At 40.8% G+C, this 25,185-nt stretch overlaps 3 protein-coding genes across 4 annotated transcripts in view; all 3 read left to right on the forward strand.

Moving 5' to 3' along the window:
• LOC109487062 overlaps positions 1-10,269 on the forward strand; it is a 40,437-nt gene extending 30,168 nt beyond the window's left edge. The window contains exons 18-28 of the mRNA XM_019791014.1: positions 304-348; positions 688-812; positions 1,275-1,505; positions 2,303-2,595; positions 3,920-4,773; positions 5,663-5,785; positions 6,770-6,887; positions 7,582-7,732; positions 8,284-8,346; positions 8,763-8,835; positions 9,651-10,269. Coding sequence (XP_019646573.1) covers positions 304-348; positions 688-812; positions 1,275-1,505; positions 2,303-2,595; positions 3,920-4,773; positions 5,663-5,785; positions 6,770-6,887; positions 7,582-7,732; positions 8,284-8,346; positions 8,763-8,835; positions 9,651-9,902 — 2,328 coding nt within the window. The 3' untranslated portion in view covers positions 9,903-10,269. The remainder of the gene's footprint in view (positions 1-303; positions 349-687; positions 813-1,274; positions 1,506-2,302; positions 2,596-3,919; positions 4,774-5,662; positions 5,786-6,769; positions 6,888-7,581; positions 7,733-8,283; positions 8,347-8,762; positions 8,836-9,650) is intronic.
• An 8,349-nt stretch (positions 10,270-18,618) lies between these two features.
• LOC109486990 lies at positions 18,619-20,342 on the forward strand. The gene has a single exon (XM_019790907.1). The coding sequence runs from the start codon at positions 18,750-18,752 to the stop codon at positions 20,340-20,342; it is 1,593 nt and encodes a 530-aa protein (XP_019646466.1). The 5' UTR covers positions 18,619-18,749.
• A 2,853-nt stretch (positions 20,343-23,195) lies between these two features.
• Positions 23,196-25,185, forward strand: part of LOC109487058 (39S ribosomal protein L10, mitochondrial-like) — a 45,326-nt gene continuing 43,336 nt past the window's right edge. For both annotated transcript variants that reach the window (XM_019791010.1, XM_019791008.1), the window contains exon 1: positions 23,196-23,272. In XM_019791010.1, coding sequence (XP_019646569.1) covers positions 23,221-23,272 — 52 coding nt within the window. In that variant the 5' untranslated portion in view covers positions 23,196-23,220. The remainder of the gene's footprint in view (positions 23,273-25,185) is intronic.

Genomic DNA, 25,185 nt, shown 5'->3' on the forward strand with positions numbered 1-25,185 from the left:
ACAGTATACACAGCCAGCATCACACATCACTGCATCAAAGTAAGAAACAAATTTTAAACATTAAATCAGAGCCTTTTATTGTCTCCTGTCTTGAATTTCATACATGTAGTTACTAGACATCTTTGCCCATTTTTGTCATGTTGACCAATTTCTTGTTTTTTTTTTTTTTTCAAAATCAGGCAAAAATCAATGCGAGCGCTGATGTTATCCATAAAAATTACTTGCTGTGGCCTAAAGATGGAATGTGTCAACTTGTTATTATGACTTTATGTTCTTCTCACCGTGCACCACTTCACTTTTCAGGAGTGTCTGGAAATGGCCAGGAAGGTGTTTGACAAGGCAACATCGGTAAGGACTGTCATCATTGTACTTTTTCTTGTGTCTTCTTCCACACAGTAACTTCTCAGTAACTTTTTTCTTATTGAGTTTTTCTGGAAGTTAAATTATCTTCAGTTTCTGTACAACTGGTTAAGGCAACAACGCCAAAATGTATAGAGTGAAACATAAAAAACAAATTATTTCACTCTGACCTGTTGTATTGAGTGATATACAACGTATAATATTATTATACCTCGCATAATTGCATGCACCTGTACATGTATGTCTATTCAAACTAATGAGGTTGACACTACTATAAGTGGATCTCTTACATGTACAATGTACCTCTGCCCTCTGTGATTTCCCCAGCTCCGACTTCAGTTACCTGACCAGGCCCTAGCCTTTGATGAGGAGGCAGCCAGGCTGAGGTGGTTCCTGCTGCCCAGCGAGGCACAAGACTACCTGGGTAGTCCTCACAAGGACTGGCCCACCAGGTGAGGGGCACTTTACTTTATCAGGATCCACATTTTTGGGCACTGTGTGTCAGGACAAGACTGACTGTCACAGTGCCAGTAAATGTGTGGGTACTTGAGCTGTTAAAAATTTTCATACAGCAGAATTCTCCCACAAAAGTGCCATCCTTTGACCTGTTATTTTTGACATATTATCCAAAAGCAAAACACATTTTACTAAGTGTAGTGGACAAATTATGTATAAAAAAAATTATATTTACAGATGTTTCAAAAAGAGAGAAAAACAGCTATTAAAAGCTACCATGATGGGTGATGAGAAGTATACAGTTGTAATACATTAGACTTTTAGCACTAAGCATTAAAAGATTGTGTTTCAGTAATATGCAATACTCCATGTTTTATACCCTCTAGACCACCAAGTGTCCCCCAACTCCCCATACAACTAAGAACTACATTGTACAATCATGTATATTGCTATTGCAGAGATCCTCCTTTCACCCCCCTGAAGAGGGTGTACTCCCAGCCTGAGGCTATAGAGGACGGGGAGACCACTCCTGCACTGATAGAGGAGATCAGGGACAGTCTGTCTCCCATCGCCATGTTAAAACCATCCCAGGAGGAGGATGTGGATGAGATATCAGAGGAGGAGGACAAACTCAACCTGTTCAACATGCTGAGGAACTGGAGAGGGAACAGTGGCAACCGTCGGGGCAGGTCGGTCATACTGTCATTCATTTATTACCTTCGCCAAGAAGGTTATGTTTTCAGTAGCATTTGTCTGTCTGTGAACAGCATAACTCAAGAACCTTAATATGCATTGTCATGAAACTTGGTAGGTGGGTAGGTCTTGATATAAGTCCTAAAAATGATTAGATTTTGAGCCCCCAAACGGGTTTTGTTGGTACTGCAGCAGAACTTCCGGTTTGGATATCTCACGATCTGAACTTGGCAAAGGTATGAAGTCAACATCATTTGGCGAAAGTATGATATCATGGAATTCTTGTTTTTCATTCATTTATTTGAATGTTTGTTTCCCCAGGGTTAACATGTCGCCATGTCGGCGATTTTCACTACTCCCTGCACATATAAAATAAAACATTGCCTTTCCATTATGTTACTAATCTTATTAATAAGTAAAGTAGCTTAAGTACGATGATGGTAAAATTGCCTTATTTAGAATATTAATTTCCAGTTTTGCCGCCCTGAAATTGCACTGGAATCCTTTATAACATCTATCAAATTGATGCAGTTTGATATTCATTGTTTGAATTGTAAACCGGCCTGGTATGTTGACATTGTAGCTTTTGTTGTTGTCATAGGATGCATAGGCCTATCTTTATTATTTATTTTTCTTGCCCTGCCACCTCATATTTTTCTGAAAACACCCAAGAACCAACAAATCACATTCATTGGTGTGTCCTGAGATTCAGACAGACAATGTACATAAGAGATGCCATGATCTCAATTTATCGGTATAATTATTCAGGTTGACTGGTCTCTTGTTTTTGTAGTGGAAGCCGTAGTTTGAACCGACCAATCACAGACGGCCACCTCAACAGTCACATGACCAGTAGCCACATCGGTCACAGCGGGCATTCTCTGTCTACCATCCACACGCCCGGTCTGGCCTACGCTAACCACCGGCGCAACAGTGACGGCCTGGTGGGGCGTGGAGGGCTCATCACAGGGGGTGGAACGTTTGGGACAGGCGGAGGCAGCGGCAACGTCATGGGGACATCTCCAGGAAGGAGGAGGGCTTCTGCTTTTGTAGTCGGCACACGAGACATCATCCTGCCTGAAACAGGTTAGACAAAATTGGTTTAGGCCACACCAAGAGTTAGTAATCTTTATGGAGTATGTCCTCTGGAGACCAAAAATCTAATGCAAGAGTGTGCAAAAAAAAAAAGAACAAGAAGGCCAACCAATAAGTAGTGATGCCAGGAAATGTTGGTATTGCTACTCCTGTCATCTCGTCTTTAAGCTTACCACTGTATATATTCACGTAACGTCACTGTGTGATCGTAAAAGTGCTTCTTGGTGGAACATGGCATAATATATAGATAATTCCATCTATGCTTTCTTTAATTGTTGAAAGAAAAATCTTATAATTAACTAGAAAGGCCAATATTTGCTTTGGAGCAAATACAGCGATGGGTTCACCACATTTTACGACATGGCAGGGAAAGAATGAGAAACACAAGGGAAAACAATGATTTCCATTGATATAACTATAATATGAAGTAACATACAACTAAAACAACAGTTGGATAGCTATTCCCTACTTTATTGGTTAGGATTTTTAATTGCATAATGCAAACTGTTAATTTTCAAAATAAAAAAAAAAACGTTCATGCCCCGCATTCCAATGCTGGAGCAGGAAAGCTTGAAATACCTACCAAAACACTTGAATACAGACATACTGTTAGTATGGAAATGCTCTGTGCAGGTGTTAATCAAGTTAAATCCCAACAGCCAATCAGCAAGAAATGCTCTGTGCAGGTGGAAATGCTCTGTGCAGGTGTTAAGTTAAATCCCAACAGCCAATCAGCAAGAAGAATAGAGGAAAGCTGCATGCCTATTGGTTGATGCCCTGCATTCCATTGTGATGACTCATGCCCAAACGTGGTACACTAACACAGTAATACATTTGCTATAACACAGCCAAAAAACTCAAATAAAACCATTATAAAAGCCTGTATCACAAAAATTTAAAAAACGCCTAGGGGTATTTGCCCACTGTACCTCCATACCAAATTTCAGGACCTTGGGCCCCTAAAAATGAAGAAGCTGAATCCATTTAAAAAAAATGGCAGGAGGAGAAGAAGAAGAAGAAGAAGAAACATCAGAAAAAGCAATATGGGTTCACCACCACTTCGTGGTGTGGTGAACCCATAAATATTACATGACATGTGTGTATGTGTAATATTACAAATTGATTTACTTAGTTACATGTAGATCTCAATGACATGATCTTTTGTCCTGAACATGCTGTGGTTTTGAATTTTGGTGATGGATAGCCTTTAGCAAACTCTTTAAAGCAGATAAGTCCAGAAAAGAACAATAACATACATTGTATTTTCATCATTTTGCACTTTTTGTTGGCATAATACCTACTTTGTGTTCCCCAGGCCAGAAACTGCCTATGTTTGGACGTCGCAACTCTATCGACATGTTAGATCTGCACAAGTGGGGGAAGAAGCTCCAGACTACCCTGGAAGGCAGCAACAGTAGTGGGGACAACGCTGACTGGGAGATCTGGGGTTCCCTTCCCAGCAGCCGCAGCAGCAGTATCGACCAAGGCGATTGGTCGGCTGACAACACCAATGAGAAGCAAAACAGCCGAAGCAGCAGTATCGACCAAGGCGATTGGTCGGCTGACAACACCAATGAGAAGCAAGACAGACGAAGCAGCAGTATCGACCAAGGCGATTGGTCGGCTGACAACACCAATGAGAAGCAAGACAGCCGAAGCAGCAGGATCAACCAGGGTGATTGGTCGGCTGAGAACACCAATGAGAAGCAGGACAGCGGCGCTGAGTCTGTTTCTGGAAATTGCTCCTCGAAAGAAAACAAAGAAGAAGGCACTCCTAACTACAAGAGGAGGCAGGATATAGAGCTCCTTGCAGATGCTGAGAAAAATGTCACAAGTATAGACCCCAGGATAATACTAGTAACATCAAGGGAGAAAAAGAAGACCAAAGAAAGCTTGAATGATGACGGTGCTTCTTCTAAAATGAAAAATCAGGATGCCTGCATATCTGTTGATGAGAAGGACACCAGAGGGACACTGTGTGGGACAAACCTGTGTGCAGTCAGGCAGCAGGAGGGACCCAGGGAAAGAGATTCTGCAACCTCTGACTGTACGAAGTTTGATGTGGAAGATTCCTCAGAAGGAAGTAAGGTGAAGAACAAGATTGAACATGACCCAAACAATCCAAGATGGCATTCTCCACCGAAGAGAATAATGAAACAGACTATTGAGGTAAGTCAGCAGTTCAGTCTGGGGAGAATATCTCTAGATCCGCACCTCAGGAGATCTCTAACGACTAAGGCCACACCAATTTAATTTGTTGGTTCTCAGACATTTTTTGCTGATTTGCAAAAAAAAGAAGATTCTGGTTCTGAATCAGCAGTTACTCAAAAATGCTCATATTTTGCCTCCAACAGTTGAGGAAAGTCTTTTTTGTCCTAGTTGTTACGGTTTTTCCACCTATCAATGCAGTGGTTTGGTTAAAAGTTCAAAATTTATTATTTAACCCAGCCATTTGTGTTGACTTCATGGCTCCTATTTAAGTATTTTGGGCTATAATGCCTAGACCTGTTCTAATTTTTTTTTCGCCCTGTCGCTTCAATTTTTTTCTGAAAAATCTGAGAACCAACAGATTAAATTGGTGTGGTCTAATGGCTCCTGATGTGGCTTGTGAGTCCAGCCCTGGGATTGGTACGAATTAATTTTTGCATATCCTATATTCCATGGAGCCAACATTGCCCACCTTGATATTAATAATAATAAAGTGCTTATTGCAACTGTGGAACCAATTTTTTTGTCACTTGTCAAGTTTATCACAAAAAAAATCAGAGGGACAGGGCAAAATTTAAAAAAAATTGCAAAAGTCTAGGGTGAAATTGACAACATACAAGAAAGGCCACATTTGCGCGGGAGCAAATACAGCATATTTCAGTCCATTTCTCTCCCTTTTACAAAAAAGGCTGTTCCATGCCAAACTTTTCCGTCCACTGTATGAAGTGTTTCAAGTTCGCACCAAATGTTCTCAAAACTATTTTTCAACTATGGTCTGACAAAGTTGAAAATTGAAAATTTTTTGTGCCTACCGATAGTTAATTTTTGATGCCTCCTGTGTATTGTACAGGCCATGACAGAGTACAATATGATCCGGGATGGGGACCGGGTGTTGTTATGCTTGTCAGGCGGGAAAGACTCTCTTTCTCTCCTCCATGCACTCAGGCAGTACCAGTTCTTTGCCAAGAGCAAGGTCAGTGACAGTTGTGGCTTATAATCTTTGTTTGCTAAATTGTTTGTTTGTAGAAATGTATAATTATAGATGTACTGTATTTATGTAATTTCCATGTACATGTTGTATTCTGTGCTATTTGTAGACGCTCATTAGCATATCATATTATCTTTTGTCTTTCTAAAATGCATTCTATGGAACGTTTGGAAACCTGTGTGATAACCAAATAGAACCCCGTGAAATAACTAGCCATATCACCCATATTGAATGTTATCAATGCCCAGGTATGACATAAATTTATTGCCAATACCCAATACTTTTGATTTTGTAGCCCAACTCATCATTTTCTACTCAAAGCATCCATTTACGAACTTGTGTGTATTTTAGTCCTTTAGTCTTACATTTTGTACTATCAAACATGCTTTGCAAAATTTTTGCCTCATATTTCTTTCCATTTTGCACTATCTGTACTGAGTACACTGACACCAACCCCAGCCTCAGGGTTGGCAGAAAACCTTGACCTGGTCTTCTGCCTTCTGGACTGGAAAGGTTTTTCCGCCAACCCCAGATCTTGGCCATTTGTATTTATTTCATCTTAAGACGGCTGGGAAGCCCCATTCAGCTTAAATTAGCTGTTTTCCAAGGGGGCCCAGCAAAATTACACAAGACATTGTTACATACAGTAAGACAAGAGTGGACAACATACAGTAAACATAAAAGTCCGATGCATGAAAACAGAGTCATAGTCCTATACTCAAAGTCCTAGCCGTTCAAAGGTCAAAATCACGAAAATCAGGAATGGAGGTCAGAGGTCAAGTTTCATATGACAAATGTTTCAAGCCTGCTTTAAACTGAGATGGAGTAGGTGCATGTCTTAGGTCTGCTGGAAGTGTATTGAAGTGCGTCGTGCCTTGGAAAGATTGTGGGGTGACCAGCTGTAGTTGTGTAATCATCACAGCACACAATGCCAGTATCATCAGTACGTGTTTACTGTTTTCTTCTTAGAACATCAAGTTTGACCTGGGAGCAGTGACTGTTGACCCGCAGACTGCATCATATGACCCCAGTCCACTGAAGAACTACTTGTCCAAACTTGGTGTGCCTTACTTTTATGAAGAACAAGGTAAGACCAACAAGCTACATGCATAATAAGAAATACGATCGAAACTTTGCGCAGGTGTAGTGATAGTACCAGGTCCTTCTGTCATTACTCCATGAAGTCGGTATCCCTCCTCCTGGTCAGTCTATTTTTTGTGTTCGCAGCTAAAACACAGGGTTCCCTTTGTTTAATCGGCATGTGATTTTATACATCGTCTGCAGGCATGCCTGTGATGATGCACATATTCTTATTTTTATCTTTAATTAGCTGTTTTTGTGGTCAATGTTATATTTCAGAAGCACCCCTACATTTAAGGGCATATTGGACTGGCCGAAAATGTTGTTTTCAATAGCGCGTAGGGCTGGTTTCCTTCCCTATTTTTATTTATTCACATTTATTTTTCGAGGATTGGGCAAAAGTTATAAAACTTATCTCAGCCCTCTCCTCACACATAAAAGGAAACAAAAACAAAGTAATAATAATAAGAAGAAGAAGAAATGACAAAGGTACATAATGAGCTGGTGTACAAATCAAAATCAATCAACTAAATCAAACAAAACGTCTGCAAAATAAAGTTGAAAACCACGGCAAATATTATCCCTATTCAATCCAGTGTTGGAGGTAAAGTTAGTCTTTATTTCATAATGACTATTGCACTAACACACAATCATGAAGTTTCCTGCTAATGTATGTTGTATGTTTGTATGTATTTGTGCAGGAATCATGGCCCAGGCTGCCTCCATGCCTGTCTGCACCTCCATCTGTAGTTACTGTTCCCGCATGAAGCGAGGACGGATCTACGCCTGTGCCCGGCGGGAGGGATACAACGTGCTCGCCATGGGACAACATTTAGACGACTTGGCAGAAAGGTGATACAGCAACAGTTGACTTTGTTCCAGTTATTGTAGATCCCATTTCGTCTGTCAGAGGAAAATGAGTACCTAACTTCCAAAGCTTCATGTATTGAGTTATCCTACTAAACCCCATACAGATGCTATAGTATACCAATTGAAAAAGATAACCTTCTAGGCAAAGGTAAATAATAAAGCTGAAAATTGATGGGATCTAATATTGTGCAAGAAGAATAGATTTTTTCTGCTTTTGAATACTAGGACATTTTGTACTCTACAGGAGCTTTTTTTTAGGTTCACCAAGAAGGTATTGTTTGTTTGGACATTACAGAACATTACAGTAACTAAGTATTGTTATTGTATGTGGATGTTTGGATGTTTGTGTTTAACGATAACTCAAGAAGCTACAGATTGTCATCAATGATATTTGATAGGTGTGTAGGTCTTGACTTACAGAAGAATAGTTTGCACCATTTGCATCATTTAAGGAATACCTGAGATCAGAATTTCACATGTACTCACCATGAACACAAGAGGAAAAGTCAACTACTTGTTATCTTCTTCTCCAGCTTCCTGATGTCTGCGTTCCATAACGGTCTGCTGAGGACTATGAAGGCCAACTACACTGTCAGGTCAGGTTCCTAAAATCCTTATTGGCTGAAATTGCAGTATCACTACTGAACTGTCATATGTTTGCTTGTTTGTGCCTTTATTTATACTCGATAATATATGTAGTATACATGTCCAGACATGTCCGGACTTGCACCCAGATGTTGTGCCCTTGGGAAAGGTACTTAACACGTACATGTATTTGCCCCCTCAGTTAGAGGGTTCCCAGGCCCTACTAGGGTTTGGGTTGGCGTTAGGAAGAGCATCCAGCCGTAAAAATCTTGCTAAAAAAAAGACTTGTACCTGATACAGGCATGTCTAACACCTGGTTGGGGAAAAATGACATTAAATTCGGTTAAAAAAAAAAAATACATATATGTCACCCCATGAACTCAGTCAATAAATGTGAGATGAATGACCTGTAGTTCCCATTTTCCAGGGAGGAGGACTTGAGAGTTATCCGGCCTTTTGTGTATGTGAGAGAGAAAGATCTTCGCAATTTTGCAGAACAGGTAACTATACATAAAACTATTATTGGAATTAACTTCTTTTGCACAGTCAATGATTTATATTGTGGTTTGTTTAGGCCTGGGAAAAATGTTGTGTTTCCTGTTTCCAGACCAACCCTAGAAAAAAACTGCTGACCCTAGACTTTTTTGTGTGGACCCTGCAAGGCACATAAAGCTGATCAACCTTTAGCAATTTTCTAGCTCCATGATCTGACACCTGAGTCATGAAACATCGTACAATGAGTTTTTCAACATTAACACTGAAAATGAAAGACTAAGTGTACTCATGCAAGTTTTACTAATTGTTAACCTGTACCGTATATGTTGGATCACTAGAGATCACCAAAGTCTAAAAAAGAGAGAAAAAAAAGATAATCCCTACCTACCAACCCTAATTTCTTGAAGGTCTGAAACAGGAAACACAACATTTTTTTTCAAGGCCTTACCTTGATTGAGCTACAATGTACTAGTAGATAAATGGATGAATCTTTAAACTACATAATATATACTAACTGGCTGTTTCTCTATAGTGGTCACCTGGCCATTGTGGTCAGATTTGGCCAGTCCCTTGAGTCACCACTCAATAGACAGGTTTGACTGAGTGTATATATAATTAAGATAGTGGTTTATTAAACCACTATCTTAATTCTTGTCAATAGTAAACTGGCAGATCATCAGAGTAATGTGGTGTCAATTGAACCAGGACATTTAAAGTTCATATTGTACATGTCGTGTGTGACACATTGATAAACTTGATACATTTCACTTCATCTATTTGGTGTTATGAATTGAAAGTCTCCATTTTTTAAATATTGTAGGTAAAGCTTCCGATCATCCCAGAAAACTGTCCTGCCTGCTTCGAGGCTCCCAAAGAGCGTCACCGTACCAAACAGCTGCTTGCTGCACAGGAGCTGCTATTCCCAAAACTCTTCCAGAGCCTCCTGAACAGCATGAAGCCCCTCATGGCCAAAAACAGGACTGGGCTGGAATCACAGAGGGTAGGGTCTGGTCAGGAGGACAGTATGGATCAGGTTCCGATGGAAGATGGGGAGGATTTGCTGAACATCTAGGTTTCAGTATGGGGAGTAGCCTGGTGTCCGGTCTATTACAGTTTGGGCAGATTTTCTTTGCAGAAGATCTTTCTCGCCCGACTTAGCTAGGTTCCCTAGTAGGTTTTCATGATAAAAGTTAACACATGGTGGGGCTAGTCAACTGCTGGCGTGCAAAACAGGCAAACACTCCTACTGAGCGGTCATTTGAGCTTGGGACAGCCTGGCCCAACCATGATAGACTGGATACCAGGCTATACATGTATGTGGCAGCAGGAATTACAATGAATGAAAATGTGACCAGTTTGGTGAAATGGCTGTTGTGTACTGCAATGATGTCTTTTTTTTTTTAAGTCTGTCATTCTAAACAAAAGGAGCAGTGATGGTACCCCATCTATATGATAAGAACATTCTTAACATGTTCAGAACATTGAACCAATGATGTTTTCAAAATCATAATATCCAATTGCTTGAGTAACTGCTTTTTGGCGTACCGTATCACCTGGATGTCCAACCTTTATCAACGTATGGAACCAGTTTTACCATTGTTTCAGACTTTATCAAACAGATTCAATTTTTGGTATCACAGTGCAATTCAAATTGATTAGATTTTCTCCACAATGGTTTTCTTGGCAATTAAGTAGTTTGAGATATTTGTGGTGGAAGTATTAATACTTGGGCCTAACCACTTGTCTGATGCAAAGTGCCTATTAAACATTACAACCATGCAATAACAACATGAAGAAGTTACTACACTCAAGTGATTGGACTTGTGTGTTTTTAGGGAAATATTACATCCCGCAAATATTGGCCTGTGTGGAAAGGGAGCTAAATCTATCACCCCATGAGGTGTCCCCAGTATGTCTGCCTAGACTCGGTGTTGTAAAAGATTTTACGTTCCTTATTATATCGTGTTATTAGTCTATAATCCTTTAACTTGGTATTGATTGCTGATGAGTATGTACAAGACAGTACACATGAGTATACACATGTAGTGAAGTGTATGAGTTCCAAATATACCAGCATGGCTATAGCATGGTAATTTCCACCTAGCAATAAATGTAAAACAGTACATATACCTTGATTTAAATGTAGTTTGTAGTGTGTGTAATGTCGCAATTATCCTTCTCACTGTCAATGCCTGTATGGTTAAAATAACACATTATTGTTGTTAGATGAAATTTAGTTTTACCAGTCACTGTGGACCAAAGCAGATCTAGAGAGCAAGAAGAAAATTTTGCAGACCAAAATAATTTCAGTTTCTGAACCTCTGTATGCTTGAATGCAGAGATATCTCCATATATGATGTATACAGTGTCAGGTACATATATTATGGTGCAGAGTTACCACAGTCATACTGTAAGTGACACTGCACTTAATAAATATTTATATAAGTGCCACTTATTCATGCAGTGAACAGGTTTTTTAGATCAGAGCATTCTTGTTCTAATAGGAGAGAAGCGAGTACATTTTCTACGTTACATACAATCATGTTTTTGTCTTGGAAAGAAATGTAGACCCAAAAATATTATGCAGTTTAGTTTACCCAGTATAGAAGTAGAGTTGGTTTTTTTTTGGAATACAATACTGAAGGACTACCAAGATATACGAAATATTTGGTTGAAAAAATTTTTATTTACACATCTTTTTTCATGGCACCCAGGCTATCTTCGTGGGTGGTGTTAGGAGGAAAAAGTCAGGAAATTTTGAAGTGGTGTTAGAATAATGTATAGTGTATAAATATTATCTTGTCATTCTTTTCTTATTACTTTAGATTTCTCAAAGCATTTACAGAGCCTTATGAATGTGTACCAGTCGTTTGGATATAAGCCATATATATAAACGTATCTGTATCTGCTATGTCAAGCTTCCATTCAGAATAGAATAGCAAAGAGCAGAATATAGTACCTCAACATGAATTTATGGAGGTATACAGTATACATATACATGCCTCTTATGATATATATTTATCAAACTCTTAAAAGTTTGTGTTAAGTTTGCTTCAGGAAGGCAGATCATTGGTTATTAGAATATTACACCATACATTGTCACAATTGTTGGTTATACCAAGGACATTATACAGAGGTATATTGTCCTTGGTTATACTGTTATTTTCTTGGAACAATCATATAACCCCATGCATATACACATACATGTATACACATATTTTATGAGCTTTGTTTGGAAGCGCAGCTGAACACATTGGTACATGTACAAAATGTAGCTAGAACAGGTGACATCCTGTAAGAGTGGAAACACAGGAGGAGGTGCAGGAGGAGGTTCAGTGAGAAAATAGTACATCATTCTGTAGTTACGTTTTGCTTGTAGTCCTCACTGGTGATTTGGAGAACTTGTATCATCAAGCAGTAGTTAGCTTTTCATAGTCGATATTTACATGTACATGTATGTATTTTATACTTAATCACCATTTGTGGAAAACTCATTATCATAGTACATAGTGTTGCAGGTTTTAGGTTGAATAAAATCATTTATTTGCAAATTGATGGTCGGTTACTGTGATTGGAGTTCTTTCTTGTGTGTGACATTACAAGTCTATATGTGACCGTCCTTGCAAGTCAAGTTAAGTCAAGTCAAAGTTTAATTACACAACGATTGTAACAGGTACATTGTATGGCAAACTAGAGTTCCACAATCTCATACCTTCGGCAAATGATGTTTATGACTGACAAAATAAAGATTATTCCTCCTGATTATGCAAATAGAAGCATAAATTATATCAATTGATCATATTCTCCACCAAAAGACAGCCTTACTGTAGCCATTTGAGCATTTCCCCATAAATTATGCAAATGAGGTCCTTATTTAAATAAGTTACGCTTAATGATGTTCACCTTCACTTAACTTTCAAATACCCCAAGTATGAAATTCCAGGCCGCAGTTACCATTATGGAATTATAACATTTTCTCATCAATTATGCAAATTAAGTGTTAATTTACATAACCAATATCTGCCCGTGTTTCGTTCTCAATTACATGTCACAAGCTTGAATAATCCTATAATGCAATGTAGCTGATTTATAGAATTGCCTCATAAATTATGCAAATTACATACAGCAGTTCCTGAGCAAGCCGCTAGGGGGACCAAACCTACGTCACTTTTTCCCCAGCACAAGAGCTACCTACCACTCAAATTCCGTGGCCCTAGCATGTCCAGATCATGAGATATCAAAACCGGAAGTTCCGCTGCAGTACCATAACAAGCCGCCAGGGGCCCCAAAAAATTTAATCATTTCGAGCTCTCCTCAAGACCTACCCACCTACCAAATATGAAGACAATCCATGTAAGCCTTCTCGAGTTATCGTGTTTACAGACACATAGACGAACGTCGATGAAAACATAACCTTCTTGGCGAAGGTAATAACACACGTAGGAAGGCACGTGTGCAGCAACAAAACACCCCGTAATCCAGACAATTACGTCTTTAATAACACCCATTTTACACCAGGCATTTTCACCATTTTTTGCTGAGATTGAAGTTCTTTGATGCTCGACTGGTGAATTCCTGGCGAACAAGCCATTCATGCTTTGTCACGAAATTTGTTGCGCACTGAGATTCTTCTGTTTAATCAAGTTGTAATAGTCTGACTGAGTGGAAAACTGTTTGCGTTACTTTCCAAGCCGAGGTTGATGGGGGAAGATCGTTACCTTTTTATATATGGTCTGTATTTTTTTTTGTGGGGGTAGCGACACAAAACGGGGGATATATATATAAAAAGGTAACTATCTTTCCCGGCAGATCTGTCCTTGGTGCTGACTTACATTCACGCATATGTGAACAGACCTGTCCTTGGTGCTGACTTACATTCACGCATGTGTGAACAGACCTGTCATTGGTGCTGACTTACATTCACGCATATGTGAACACACCTGTCCTTGGTGCTGACTTACATTCACGCATATGTGGACAGACCTGTCCTTGGTGCTGACTTACATTCACGCATGTGTGAACAGATCTGTCCTTGGTGCTGACTTACATTCACGCATATGTGGACAGATCTATCCTTGGTGCTGACTTACATTCACGCATATGTGAACAGACCTGTCCTTGGTGCTGACTTACATTCACGCATATGTGAACAGACCTGTCCTTGGTGCTGACTTACATTCACGCATATGTGAACAGACCTGTCCTTGGTGCTGACTTACATTCACGCATATGTGAACAGACCTGTCCTTGGTGCTGACTTACATTCACGCATATGTGAACAGATCTGTCCTTGGTGCTGACTTACATTCACACATATGTGAACAGATCTGTCCTTGGTGCTGAACTACATTTACACATAGTTGAGTAGACCATCAACCTCTGCTTTGAGGGTATGTTTTAGTATCCTTGTGCAGAACACCAGTATGTAGCTGAAGCCCCTGTCACACACTCAGCAACTTGGAATTCCCCTCGACCACAAACCAACCAAGGTTGGCTGAAGTTCGGGTGCAGTTTAACCAGATTTAGGCTACGCCTGTTTTTCTACACGAATTTAATCAAATTTGAGTTAAATTTGTCTCAAATTTGTGTGTGTGTGTGTGTGTGTGTGTGTGTGTGTGTGTGTGTTTGCGTTGAAACATAGGCTGACGCATTTTGACCAGTAGCCAACCTTGCAGACCAACTGCCAACCACATCCAACCTTACTCACGACAGACTCCCAACCCTGGTCTCTGGTGGTGGTTGGGATCCGGACTCACACCAGAATGTTCATAACATTCTCTCTCCATCCCTCTGTCCTTTGGTCCCTCATGAATTAACATCAAACTACGTACAGAGAGCCGCCTGATTAAGAAACACACCGATAACGTCCTGACAGTCATGTGAAGCATTTTCTCAAATGAATGCCAAACTTTCCCGCCGCGTACGCGACATAGCACACCGTGTGACTGACGGCTGGATAGCCGTTACCATGGCTACAGACCGAGAAGTGAGGATCGCCTGTTCAGAACAAAATCAGAGACCTGCCGAGGAGAGAGCAGAGACGACAACTCGCCCGTTTTTCCCGCCCAGCCAACACAAGATGCGAAAATGAGGACGGACAACCGCCGCCGTCTGATCCATCGGTAAGTTAGAACAGTTAGCCACACTCGGCGTACGATTTTGTTTTTGTGGTAGGATTTAAATTTTCAAATTTCTGCAAGGCTACGAAGTAACCAGCCGTCGACAATGATATACGCACACAAAGCAATTCAGGGCATTAATTCTATTTTAATCTGGATTTTCTGGTTATTCTTTTACTGTAGTAAGTTAAAGTGACCATATTCCATAGCATACTGATAATTGTGAGGCAAGAAAATGACGGGGTTGCTTGTTTTTGTTTTGTATGCTGGTTCTAGCTATTTATTGGTGGTACCAAAAATAACGGACTCATCGCGTAGCTTAAGCTTGTTAGGGGCTTTTTCAAATGCTTCAGGTATGAAATGATAGCGAAAATGTGCTAAGAAATGACAGTAAATATCAATATCAGATTTTCTCATCCATAATTTTTCTTATTTTTCCGCCTGAAATTGCATTGGATGCATATGCCATTAACTTTCCCAACTAATAAAAGTGTGATTTTATTTTGGACACAAGCCTAGTAGATACACATTATTTAGTCTTACGTCGCATCTCAGTCTCCGTTTTAACATGGTTAGATTGAACGTGGTTAAGTGGGCTGAACTAATTTTTGTTCCTACACTATTTTCAGCGACTGCTGGCCGTTTTCCGGGCTGTTCCTGCCGGCACGCAGCCCATCTGCCGTACGCTCGGGAGCAGGTGGACGGGAACAGTGTTCCCCGCCGCCGGTAACTATTACCTTCTCACCCCGCTCCTAACGTACTCTTCAGTACCGTGGCCGACAGGTACAAAATATTGTAACACTGTTGTATAGCATCTAGGGATTCTATATAAAAGGGTCGGAAAAAAATAAATAAATAAAAAGTCAGTACGTGTTACTTTCTGACCCTGATATACATCAGAACCGTTAGATGTTGTAGTTCAACAGAGTTATAATTTGTGCCTGTCGGCCACGGTATCTTAGCTAAGTTGATGTATTCCTTGTATTGGCCTGCTCTATTCTTTGCTCTTTGTAAGGGCCTGGTTACATGGGTCGTGCGATCGCAAATTGAGAGCATTCTTAGGATAGCCGTGCATGTGCCATATAACAAAATTCAGCTGTGTTGTTACAGAAAAGGATGCATTTTGTCCTTGTCGACGGTTAGTTCCATGCCCGTAGCCAGGATGTTGAATGGGTGGCTTCTTCCCACTGCTTGAGGGGACCTCGAGCGCCATCATAGGGGGGTCCGGGGGCATGCTCCCCCGGAAAATTTTGAAAAATGAACCTTCTAAAATGGCATTTCGTGCATTTTTGAGAGGATTTCCAATAAAAAATCAGACATACATTTTTATTCAATGACAAAAGAAGCAGTTTTTCTACGATTCCAGTCCATCTTTTCCAGAAAAATCTTGGACCTTTGCATGAAAAGTGGACCAAAAAGTAAACCTTTACATAAAAAGTGGACCAAAAAGTGGACCTTTGAGCCTTGTGGAGAGGTTCTTCCGAACCCCCCACCCCCCTCCCCCCTGGCTACGGGCATGAGTTCTATCGCATCCTGCAAGGAAATTCTACGGAATGTGGCCGCACAGTAAAATATGAATGTACGGGAAAACGACAGAACATTTTTTTTTCTTTCTGACAATGTTCTGACATTTTATGAATCAAACAGAATAAAGAAAGTTTTTGTAATGCTGCTAAACGTACGCCTGACGCAGTGTAACGATCAGTTCAAGTCTTGTCTAGTCTTCGATTCGTTTTGTGCATGAAGTTTATACAATATTTTCTTCGGAAACGAAACGAGGCCAAGCCAAGAAGAGAAGTAGAAATAGTAATTGACTGGTTTTAAGTTAGTAGATCTTAGCAAAAGATATTAATGTCTCCTGGTAGCTGTGGAGGGTTGAATTGTGAGGCTACATGTATTTACAGAGGTATCAGTCTATAAATGATTATACATTTACAGTTGTGATCATACAATATTAAAATTTGCTTGTTCAACCAAGAACGTTCTACAAGTGATAGAACGTCCTTGGTTTAACAGTACAAATTCTAAGAACAATTACGCTCAAAGGTAATTTCTTTGTTGTAAACTTTTAGAAACGTGACAAAGTTCTGGTTATAAGATGATGATAATGCTTTTTCGCATGAGAACTAATTATAAGAGCTAATTACCTTCGCCAAGAATTGGAGAAGGTTATGTTTTCGTGGCCGTGTGTGTGTGTGTGTGTGTCTGTCAACAGCATAACTCGAGAAAGCTTATATGGATTATCTTGATATTTGGTAGGTTGGTAGGTTTTGATGAGAGCTCGAACTGATTAGATTTTGGGCCCCCTGGCGGCTTGTTATGGTACTGCAGCTGAACTTCCGGTTTTGATATCTCATGATCCAGACATGCTAGGGTGACGAAATTTGCATGGTAGGTAGCTCTCGTGCTGGGGAAGAAGTGACGTGCGTTTTGGCCCCCTAGCTGCTTGCTCTGGAACTGCAGGGGCGTTAGTTGAAAAATGTTTAAAGGCTGATAACTCAATAACCGGTGGATGGATCGTCGTGATTTTTGGCATGTAGGTAGCTGAAGTGATGCTTGACATAATGATATTACAATTATGCAAATATTAATGTAATTTGCATAATTAATGAGGAAAGTCTATTAATCAGCTGCATTCCATGATAGGACTATTCAAGCATGTGTCATACATAATTGAGAACGGCAGAAATACAGGCAGATATCAATTATGCAAATGAGGACTTAATTTGCATAATTAATGAGAAAATGTTATAATTGGTAACTGCCTGGAATTTCATACTTGGGATATTTGAAAGTTATGTAAAGGTGAACATAATTAAACATAACTTATTCAAATAAGGACCTCATTTGCATAATTTATGAGGAAATACTATAATGGCATTCTTTGATAAGATAAGACTGTCTTCTGGTGTAGAATATGATCTACAGATATAATTGATGCAATATAGGATCCTATTTGCACAATCAGTAATTAATCTATAATTTCTTAGCCATAAAGGCTAACCTAATTTGGCGAAGGTATGAGATCGTGGAACTCTAGTTAACTTTTTTAACAGTGGGGTGACGCCCCGCCAGTCGGCCACCCACCGGCCAAACCTCCGGACGACTGCCGGGTAAGCGGAGCGGGGCACGCCGGGACCGCGCACTACGGTGGCCGCGGACCGGGGTACGACGACACCGCTGACTAGGGTAAGTCTGTCCAATGCAATTTCAGGGCGGCAAAACTGTACATATTCTAAATAAGGTAATCTGTATAATATTGACACATACTATCCCACATTACCACATTTGAATCAGTATTTCATACTTTTTAGGCATTTAAAACTGCAGAAACACGTTCCAAGACTATTAGTCCTGGATGGTACCCTAAAAATCAATCCAGGTCCTTCCAGTAACCGTTTTTCGTCAGAATTTGGGGCACTTTTGCTCCAAGAATGTCGATATACATCGGGACAGTGTTGTTTCAGCTTAGCATTTAGAGAAGTGATTAGAATATTGACTTTGAAAAATCTGGTTTCCAAGCCCTAAAAAGTGCACTGTGAAGCTTGTCTGCTATCCTGGCCATTTCCATTGTGCTATACCGGCGATAGACAGAATATGTAACATGCTAACCTGCATATAAGACAAAAAGATTACAATGATTCCCGTTCATTTTTCAGGTGAGACAGCCGGCCTGTTGCACACCCACCCCGAAAGAGGGTAAAACCAAAGCGGCCTTCGCAGACAACAAAACTAGAGAAAAAGTCTTTGTAATAAGTCTAGCCATTACTAGTTGGGTGCTAACCTAGTGATTGTTGAATATGTTCAAAGTAGCACCGATGATTGTCACTGTTCTCGCTATCGTAGTTGGATGTTTAGGGTTAGATCCGGCATGCTTTCCTGGGTGCAAGTACACTGATCAATGGACAGACTGCGTCCCTTTTCGTAAATCTCATGGTTTGGGTCTGCGTACACGGGGTACGTGTGTGTTATGTCCCGCGGAGCTACAGTCACAACCCGCGGGTAGTGGGAGGAACTCCTCCCGACCAACCGCGCTTTGCCTTCCCCCTAAAAGTACCGTGGCGGTTAGGGGGTTCACATTTGGGGTCCTCTCAAGTCAGAAACTACGGTTTCCTCCTTCATTAAAGATCCATACCCTTGCTTTGGTGGAATGTGGGATCACAGATTTAGAACAGGACACTTTGGCCGCGTTTCCTACATTGAAATCCTTGCAGCTCGATTCCAACAACTTGACTCACGTGAAACGAGCCTGGTTCGACGGCTTAAAATCTCCGAAATTGTTGTGGATTCTGACGTTCTCCCACAATGATATAAGCAGCATGGATTCAGCATGCTTCCAAAAGCTCACTTCCCTGTCAACATTGCTACTTGACAATAACGCATTGCAAAGTGTCGAGCCATCTTGGTTTCACAATCTGAACTTAGCCCACCTGTCTTTGAGATCAAATTCTATCAAGAGCATTCACCCCCAGGCATTTAAGTCACTGGAAAAGCTCATCAAGCTAGACTTGAGCCGAAATGAGTTAACGTGTGTGTCCCCGGAGACTATGAGTAGGCTCAAGTTAACAAAGCTGGCACTGGGCGGGAATAGACTGCTTATTCTCGGTAACTCTGCTCACTTGGTACTGACCTGGCGGCTTGATTATTCCTACTATCTATTCTCAGGCGTAAGAGTTGCAGTTAGGGTTAACCAGTTGCTTTTCTGTATCACTAAAGGTCCTAAGCTAGCACAATATCACGTTCACACACACTACAATACCTCACACTTACGTCCGTCCGACCAGGAGCATATCAGTCTATGCTACCAGCTTGGGAAAAAACGCAAGTTCACCACAACAAACCAGTATGCCCTGCCATTTGTGGTCATGTCAGTCAGCACAGAAACAGAGAAACACGATTCAAACATCACCCACTTGTGCACACAGGCTTGGGAAGCTAGTAGTGACGTAAAAGTAGCATTGGGGGGAGACACTGCACTACAGATAGTTCCTATGGGTCTAGACTCCCTGTCCCAAACCTTTGCTGTAGTTGTATCTGACATCATAGCCGATAGTGCGAATAGAAGCATGTCCTATACTGATGTCCACGGTACAAATATCAGCACCTTTGGTCATGAAGAAATGATAAACGTGACTTGTCATGTGGACGCTCGGGGGGAAACCTACCGACATGTCTTCACCGCGCCCGTGTCTGCCACTCCTAATGGCACCGTGTGTGTAGAAAAGACCACAAAGACCGTGCCCAGCACTCCTGGTGACATAACAGAAAAGATGACCCAGCAGTCCACAACAAAACCTATCACCCTGGCAACAGCGTCCCTCGTACTAGATCACTCTCACAGATACATACACGGCAGAGGAAAGCAAACGTTAGATCGTATGGCGTGTGTGTAGGGAGTAGGGACAGGGTTAGAGATAGGGTCTTCGCTGGTAGGAATGGCAGAATGCGGGGAGCCAGGAGTGGTCTGTATAATAATGAAATGAAATGAAATACCTTTATTGTACATTCATGCCACGACGGGCTAGGTACAGGTCAACATATAACAGACACATAACAAACGTGTACAGGAAATTGGAGACAAAAGATGCACTACTTGACTTAGACATACATACATAAGGAACATACAAGGGTACTATACTAGGCTAATACAAAGTGTTCTAGTCACTGAGCTAATATACAGAGGTCAACTTCTTCTCGATCGCTTTTTTGTACAGTGGAAAATGTGGGAGCAGATCATGTTTAATAATCCCCCCGCATTGGCAAGCAGACAGCAGGCAAACGTAAAGTACCAGGCTGCACACATACACACACCCTCAAGGACACGACAAAACATGGCATATCTACACACACAAGCCCCGCATCGCCCGACTGCAAAATCTGTCTCAGAAAAGTATGAAAAGGACGACAAAGACTGTAACATAGGAGTATCTATGTCTACAAACAGGGCAAACCGTCGCCGGTACAGTATCTAGGGAGTGTACGTTATTGAGCAGGTTTGGTACCCACTGAAAGAGTTGGTTATGTAACAACATATAGGCCTATTCCTGTTCCTGACATAATGTTTTTTTTATCCGCCGAGAGATAGTTTACAACGCGGGGATTTCATTTTCTGGTCCTGAAAATAAAAACGCTACACACGGTCCACCAAGCATGGGTAAAGAAAGTGTTTAGATGCCACCAAATGAGACCCCAACCGACCTGTCTTTCTTCATATCTATTGTGACTATACATGTACCTCCACTTCTACTGAGGGAAGGCAGTAGATTTCTTACAGATTTCTACACACACACACACACACACACACACACACACACACACACACACACACACTCACACACTCACACACACACACACACACACGCACACGCGCACACACACACGGACACACACACACACGTACACACGCACACACGTACACAAACGCACACACGTACACAAACGCGCACACGCACACACACACACGCACACACACACTCTCTCTCTCTCCCTCTCTGGATCTCTCTCCCTCTCGCTCTCTCATTCTCTCGCTCTCAAATAAAGTGTGCTGTTTAATGCTTCTGAATCTTGCACCCAGGAAAATTGCCGTGATTGGTATGTGATCTTTTGATGCAGAAATTGTCATTTTTAAGAGTAGGTTCAGTATTGTACATGTAATGTTAACTACGTTAGAATTGTGAGTTCCACATCAGGGAAAAAAAACTATTTCAATATGAACTAAGTAAACTTGATCCATTCTGTTTCTACAGCCTTCAATCAGAAATATGCAAATGATTAACTTTTGAAATTGTAAAATATATCACGCAAAATTCACTTTTCAAAAACAAGGCTGCTGTGCGCATGCGGTGAAAGGGCATTTCCAGAAACAACCTTGGAAGGGGCAGGAGCAACGTAACACGTGAATAGTGATTGAGCCAACGCTATTATTATCATCATTATGAATATTATGCATCAGCCATAAACAGACCTACAGAAATCAATCATTCTTGCCTCTCAGAGTCAGTGCAAAATTTACCCAGTCTGTCTGTCACTTGCTTTTGGCTATACAGGTCCTTATATATTTACATGTAAGATAAAATACCTAATACATGTAATTTTGATTACTATTAACTAAATATTTGAAATGAATTGACATGAAATTACTCCAGATTATAAGAGACTCATTATACTAACATTACAAAGTCATTTTTCAACAATCTGCCGTAATGTGACTCAACGACTGATAATATAAAATGTGATGATTTCCAACACAGATGAACGGTTGAAACCGCCAGGGGGCGCAGCTGGCTTGTATGACGCGGTTCTGTCTCACGTGTTAGTTGCGCCTCCTGGCGGTGGAGGTGCAGGAATGACGACGTGACAAATGAACAATATACTAGTACTTATACATGTATTGAAACCTTTCCACAGACTGACTGCAGAAGACTTGCTTGTAAATTGTAAACCTATGGTAGGAAGTGAATAAATATTGCACCAAAATATTTGGCCACGTGTTTTTAATTACTTAGTATGTGTTGTCAATGCTTTCACAAATCTTATAATAAAGATAAATAGATAATAGAGTTGCATGATCTCATACCTTCGCGAAATGATGTTAACGTTAATCTTTATGACTTATAAAGTAAAGATTATTCCTCCTGATTATGCAAATAGGATCCTCATTTGCATGAATTATATCAGTTGATCATATTTTCCTCCAAAACACCATGGATTATGCAAATGAGGTCCTTATTTGAATAAGTTATGTTTTATGATGTTCACCTTCACTTAACTTTCAAATACCACAAGTATGAAATTCCAGGCAGTTAGCATTATGGAATTATAACATTTTCTCGTTAATTATGCAAATCAAGTGTTAATTTAGATAATCAATATCTCCCTGTCGTTCTCAATTACATATGTCACAAGATTGAATAGTCTCATAGCGTTAATGTAATGCAGCTGATTTATAGAATTCCCTCATAAATCATGCAAATTACAAAATGTAATAATTTCGAGGTCTCATCAAGGCCTACCTACATGTACATGTAGTATGAAGACAACCAAGAATGCCTCTGTTGTTACTTGGAGAAAGCAATCCTAATGCAGCAATCCTGCTGAATATAGTATTAAGCATATGCATTGCTCTAGGAACCCCCTTACAGACCTTTTGCCTACTGGGCTGCCTTTTCCGCCTCCCAGACTGGACTGAATTTTCCGTCAACCCTCTGACCCGAAACATTATTACGTCAATGTCAACTTTGACCCGGCCCGTCCTTACCACCAAGTTACAAAATGGCGTGCATGCTGACCAGAATTACGTCCACGGCAAGTGCAGTGCGTGTTGGTATGGATGTTAAATTGTTATTTGGCGTTCACGTACATTGTAGTTGGATATTACGTGATCTATTCACAGTCTACATTCACGAATACCGGTTCAATAAGTAACTAACGCAGGGCAGGCAAGGCAAGGGCACCGGCGGTGGGGGAGGGGGGCGAGCGGTCCACCAAAATCTGACCGGCCGTGCCGAACTGTCCTAATTTTAAGCCACAAAGTCACAAATATGACCCATTGCCAGCACGTACTTAAAGCTTCCAAAATAGTCCTCAACCGTATATTGTAAACCTAAAATTGTGGCATTTAGGTATTTACAGCAATTTTGTATCGTTAAAGTTTATGCTATTTGCATCTTTAGATATGTATTGTTACCTGCTCGCCGTTTCTTAATCTTGATAATCTTAATAATACTGGCACAAAACCCTCTCGGGTATAGACGTCCAGAGGGAGGTCTTGGTGCACGGCTAAGAACGGCCGATGGTGGAAGTACTCATATCAAATATAAAAGTGAAAAAGAGTTCTGTACAAGGTGCCAAAAAATAAAGAAAAACTTTTTGACGTCTGCAAAACTCGTTTTAGACTGACTGTATATGTCAGCTTGTGAAAATTTGTATATGTAGAGTTAAAAAAGCCCACAGAGAGTACACCGCCAATTTCCTTGAAGAAAACATTAAAGACAACCCTAAGCTAAAGCATTCTGGAGTTATATAAAAGCACTAAAACACGACAATACCAATATTGCAGCCATGAGGCATCATGGTGTGCTTACTTCAGACCCAAAGGAGAAGGTAGATGCCCTGGGTGATCAGTTTAGTTCTGTCTTCACAGAGGAGGACCTAACCAACATCCCATCCCTAGGGAGACCTGTGGCTCCGCACGCACCACCTCTCTACATATCGGTGAATGGTGTCGCTAAACAGCTTTCTAAGCTTAATCCAAACAAGGCCTCAGGCCCAGATGGACTCTCACCAAGATTATTAAAAATCACAGCAACCCAAATTGCACCTGTGTTACAGGTTATTTTTACGCAGTCACTAGACACCGGCGACGTCCCAGCAGATTGGAGAGCCGCTAATATTAGCCCCATCTTTAAGAAGGGAGATAAAACCTCACCTGTTAACTACAGGCCGGTGTCACTCACCTCTGTCTGTAGCAAAGTTTTGGAACATATTATACATAGCCATACCATGAGCCACCTTGACAAATATAATATATTATCTTCGACACAGCACGGTTTTCGTAGAGGACTATCATGCGAGAGTCAACTACTTTTGACAACCCATGACTTGGCTAGTACTCTAGACCTAAATAAGCAGGTCGACGCCATTGTGCTGGATTTCAGTAAAGCTTTTGATAAGGTCCCCCACAGTCGCTTACTGAATAAGCTCCAGCACTATGGCATTTCTGGCAAATTACTAACATGGCTGCAAGCTTTTCTCACTCAAAGAACCCAATCAGTTGTCCTTGATGGTGTGGCCTCTAAGCCCGCCAAGGTAGTGTCTGGAGTACCGCAAGGCACTGTTTTGGGTCCGCTTTTGTTTCTCCTTTATATCAATGATCTTCCGAGTGTTGTGACCTCTAGTGTGCGTTTGTTTGCCGATGACTGCCTGTTGTACCGGGTTATTGAAAAACCCTCAGATGCCCTTGATCTACAAAAAGATCTCGATGCACTGACCCGGTGGCAGGACACATGGCAAATGTCCTTCAACCCCTCAAAGTGCCACACACTTCATATTACTCGTAAGCGTAACCCGATTATTACACAATACCGATTATGTTCAGAAAATCTTACTAGAGTTAAAACCCATCCATATCTTGGAGTCCAACTATCACAGGATATGAAATGGGACACACATATAAATTATGTCACTGGTAGAGCTAATAGGATACTGGCAGTCATCCGCCGTAACCTTTCGCACTGT

This window comes from Branchiostoma belcheri, unplaced genomic scaffold (assembly GCF_001625305.1).
Source record: "Branchiostoma belcheri isolate BF01 breed outbred unplaced genomic scaffold, Haploidv18h27 scaffold85, whole genome shotgun sequence".
Taxonomy (NCBI): Eukaryota; Metazoa; Chordata; class Leptocardii; order Amphioxiformes; family Branchiostomatidae; genus Branchiostoma; species Branchiostoma belcheri.

Excerpts from the sequence above, each read along its gene's own strand:
- LOC109486990 (XM_019790907.1), top strand. The coding sequence starts at position 18,750 with ATGTTCAAAGTAGCACCGATGATTGTCACTGTTCTCGCTATCGTAGTT.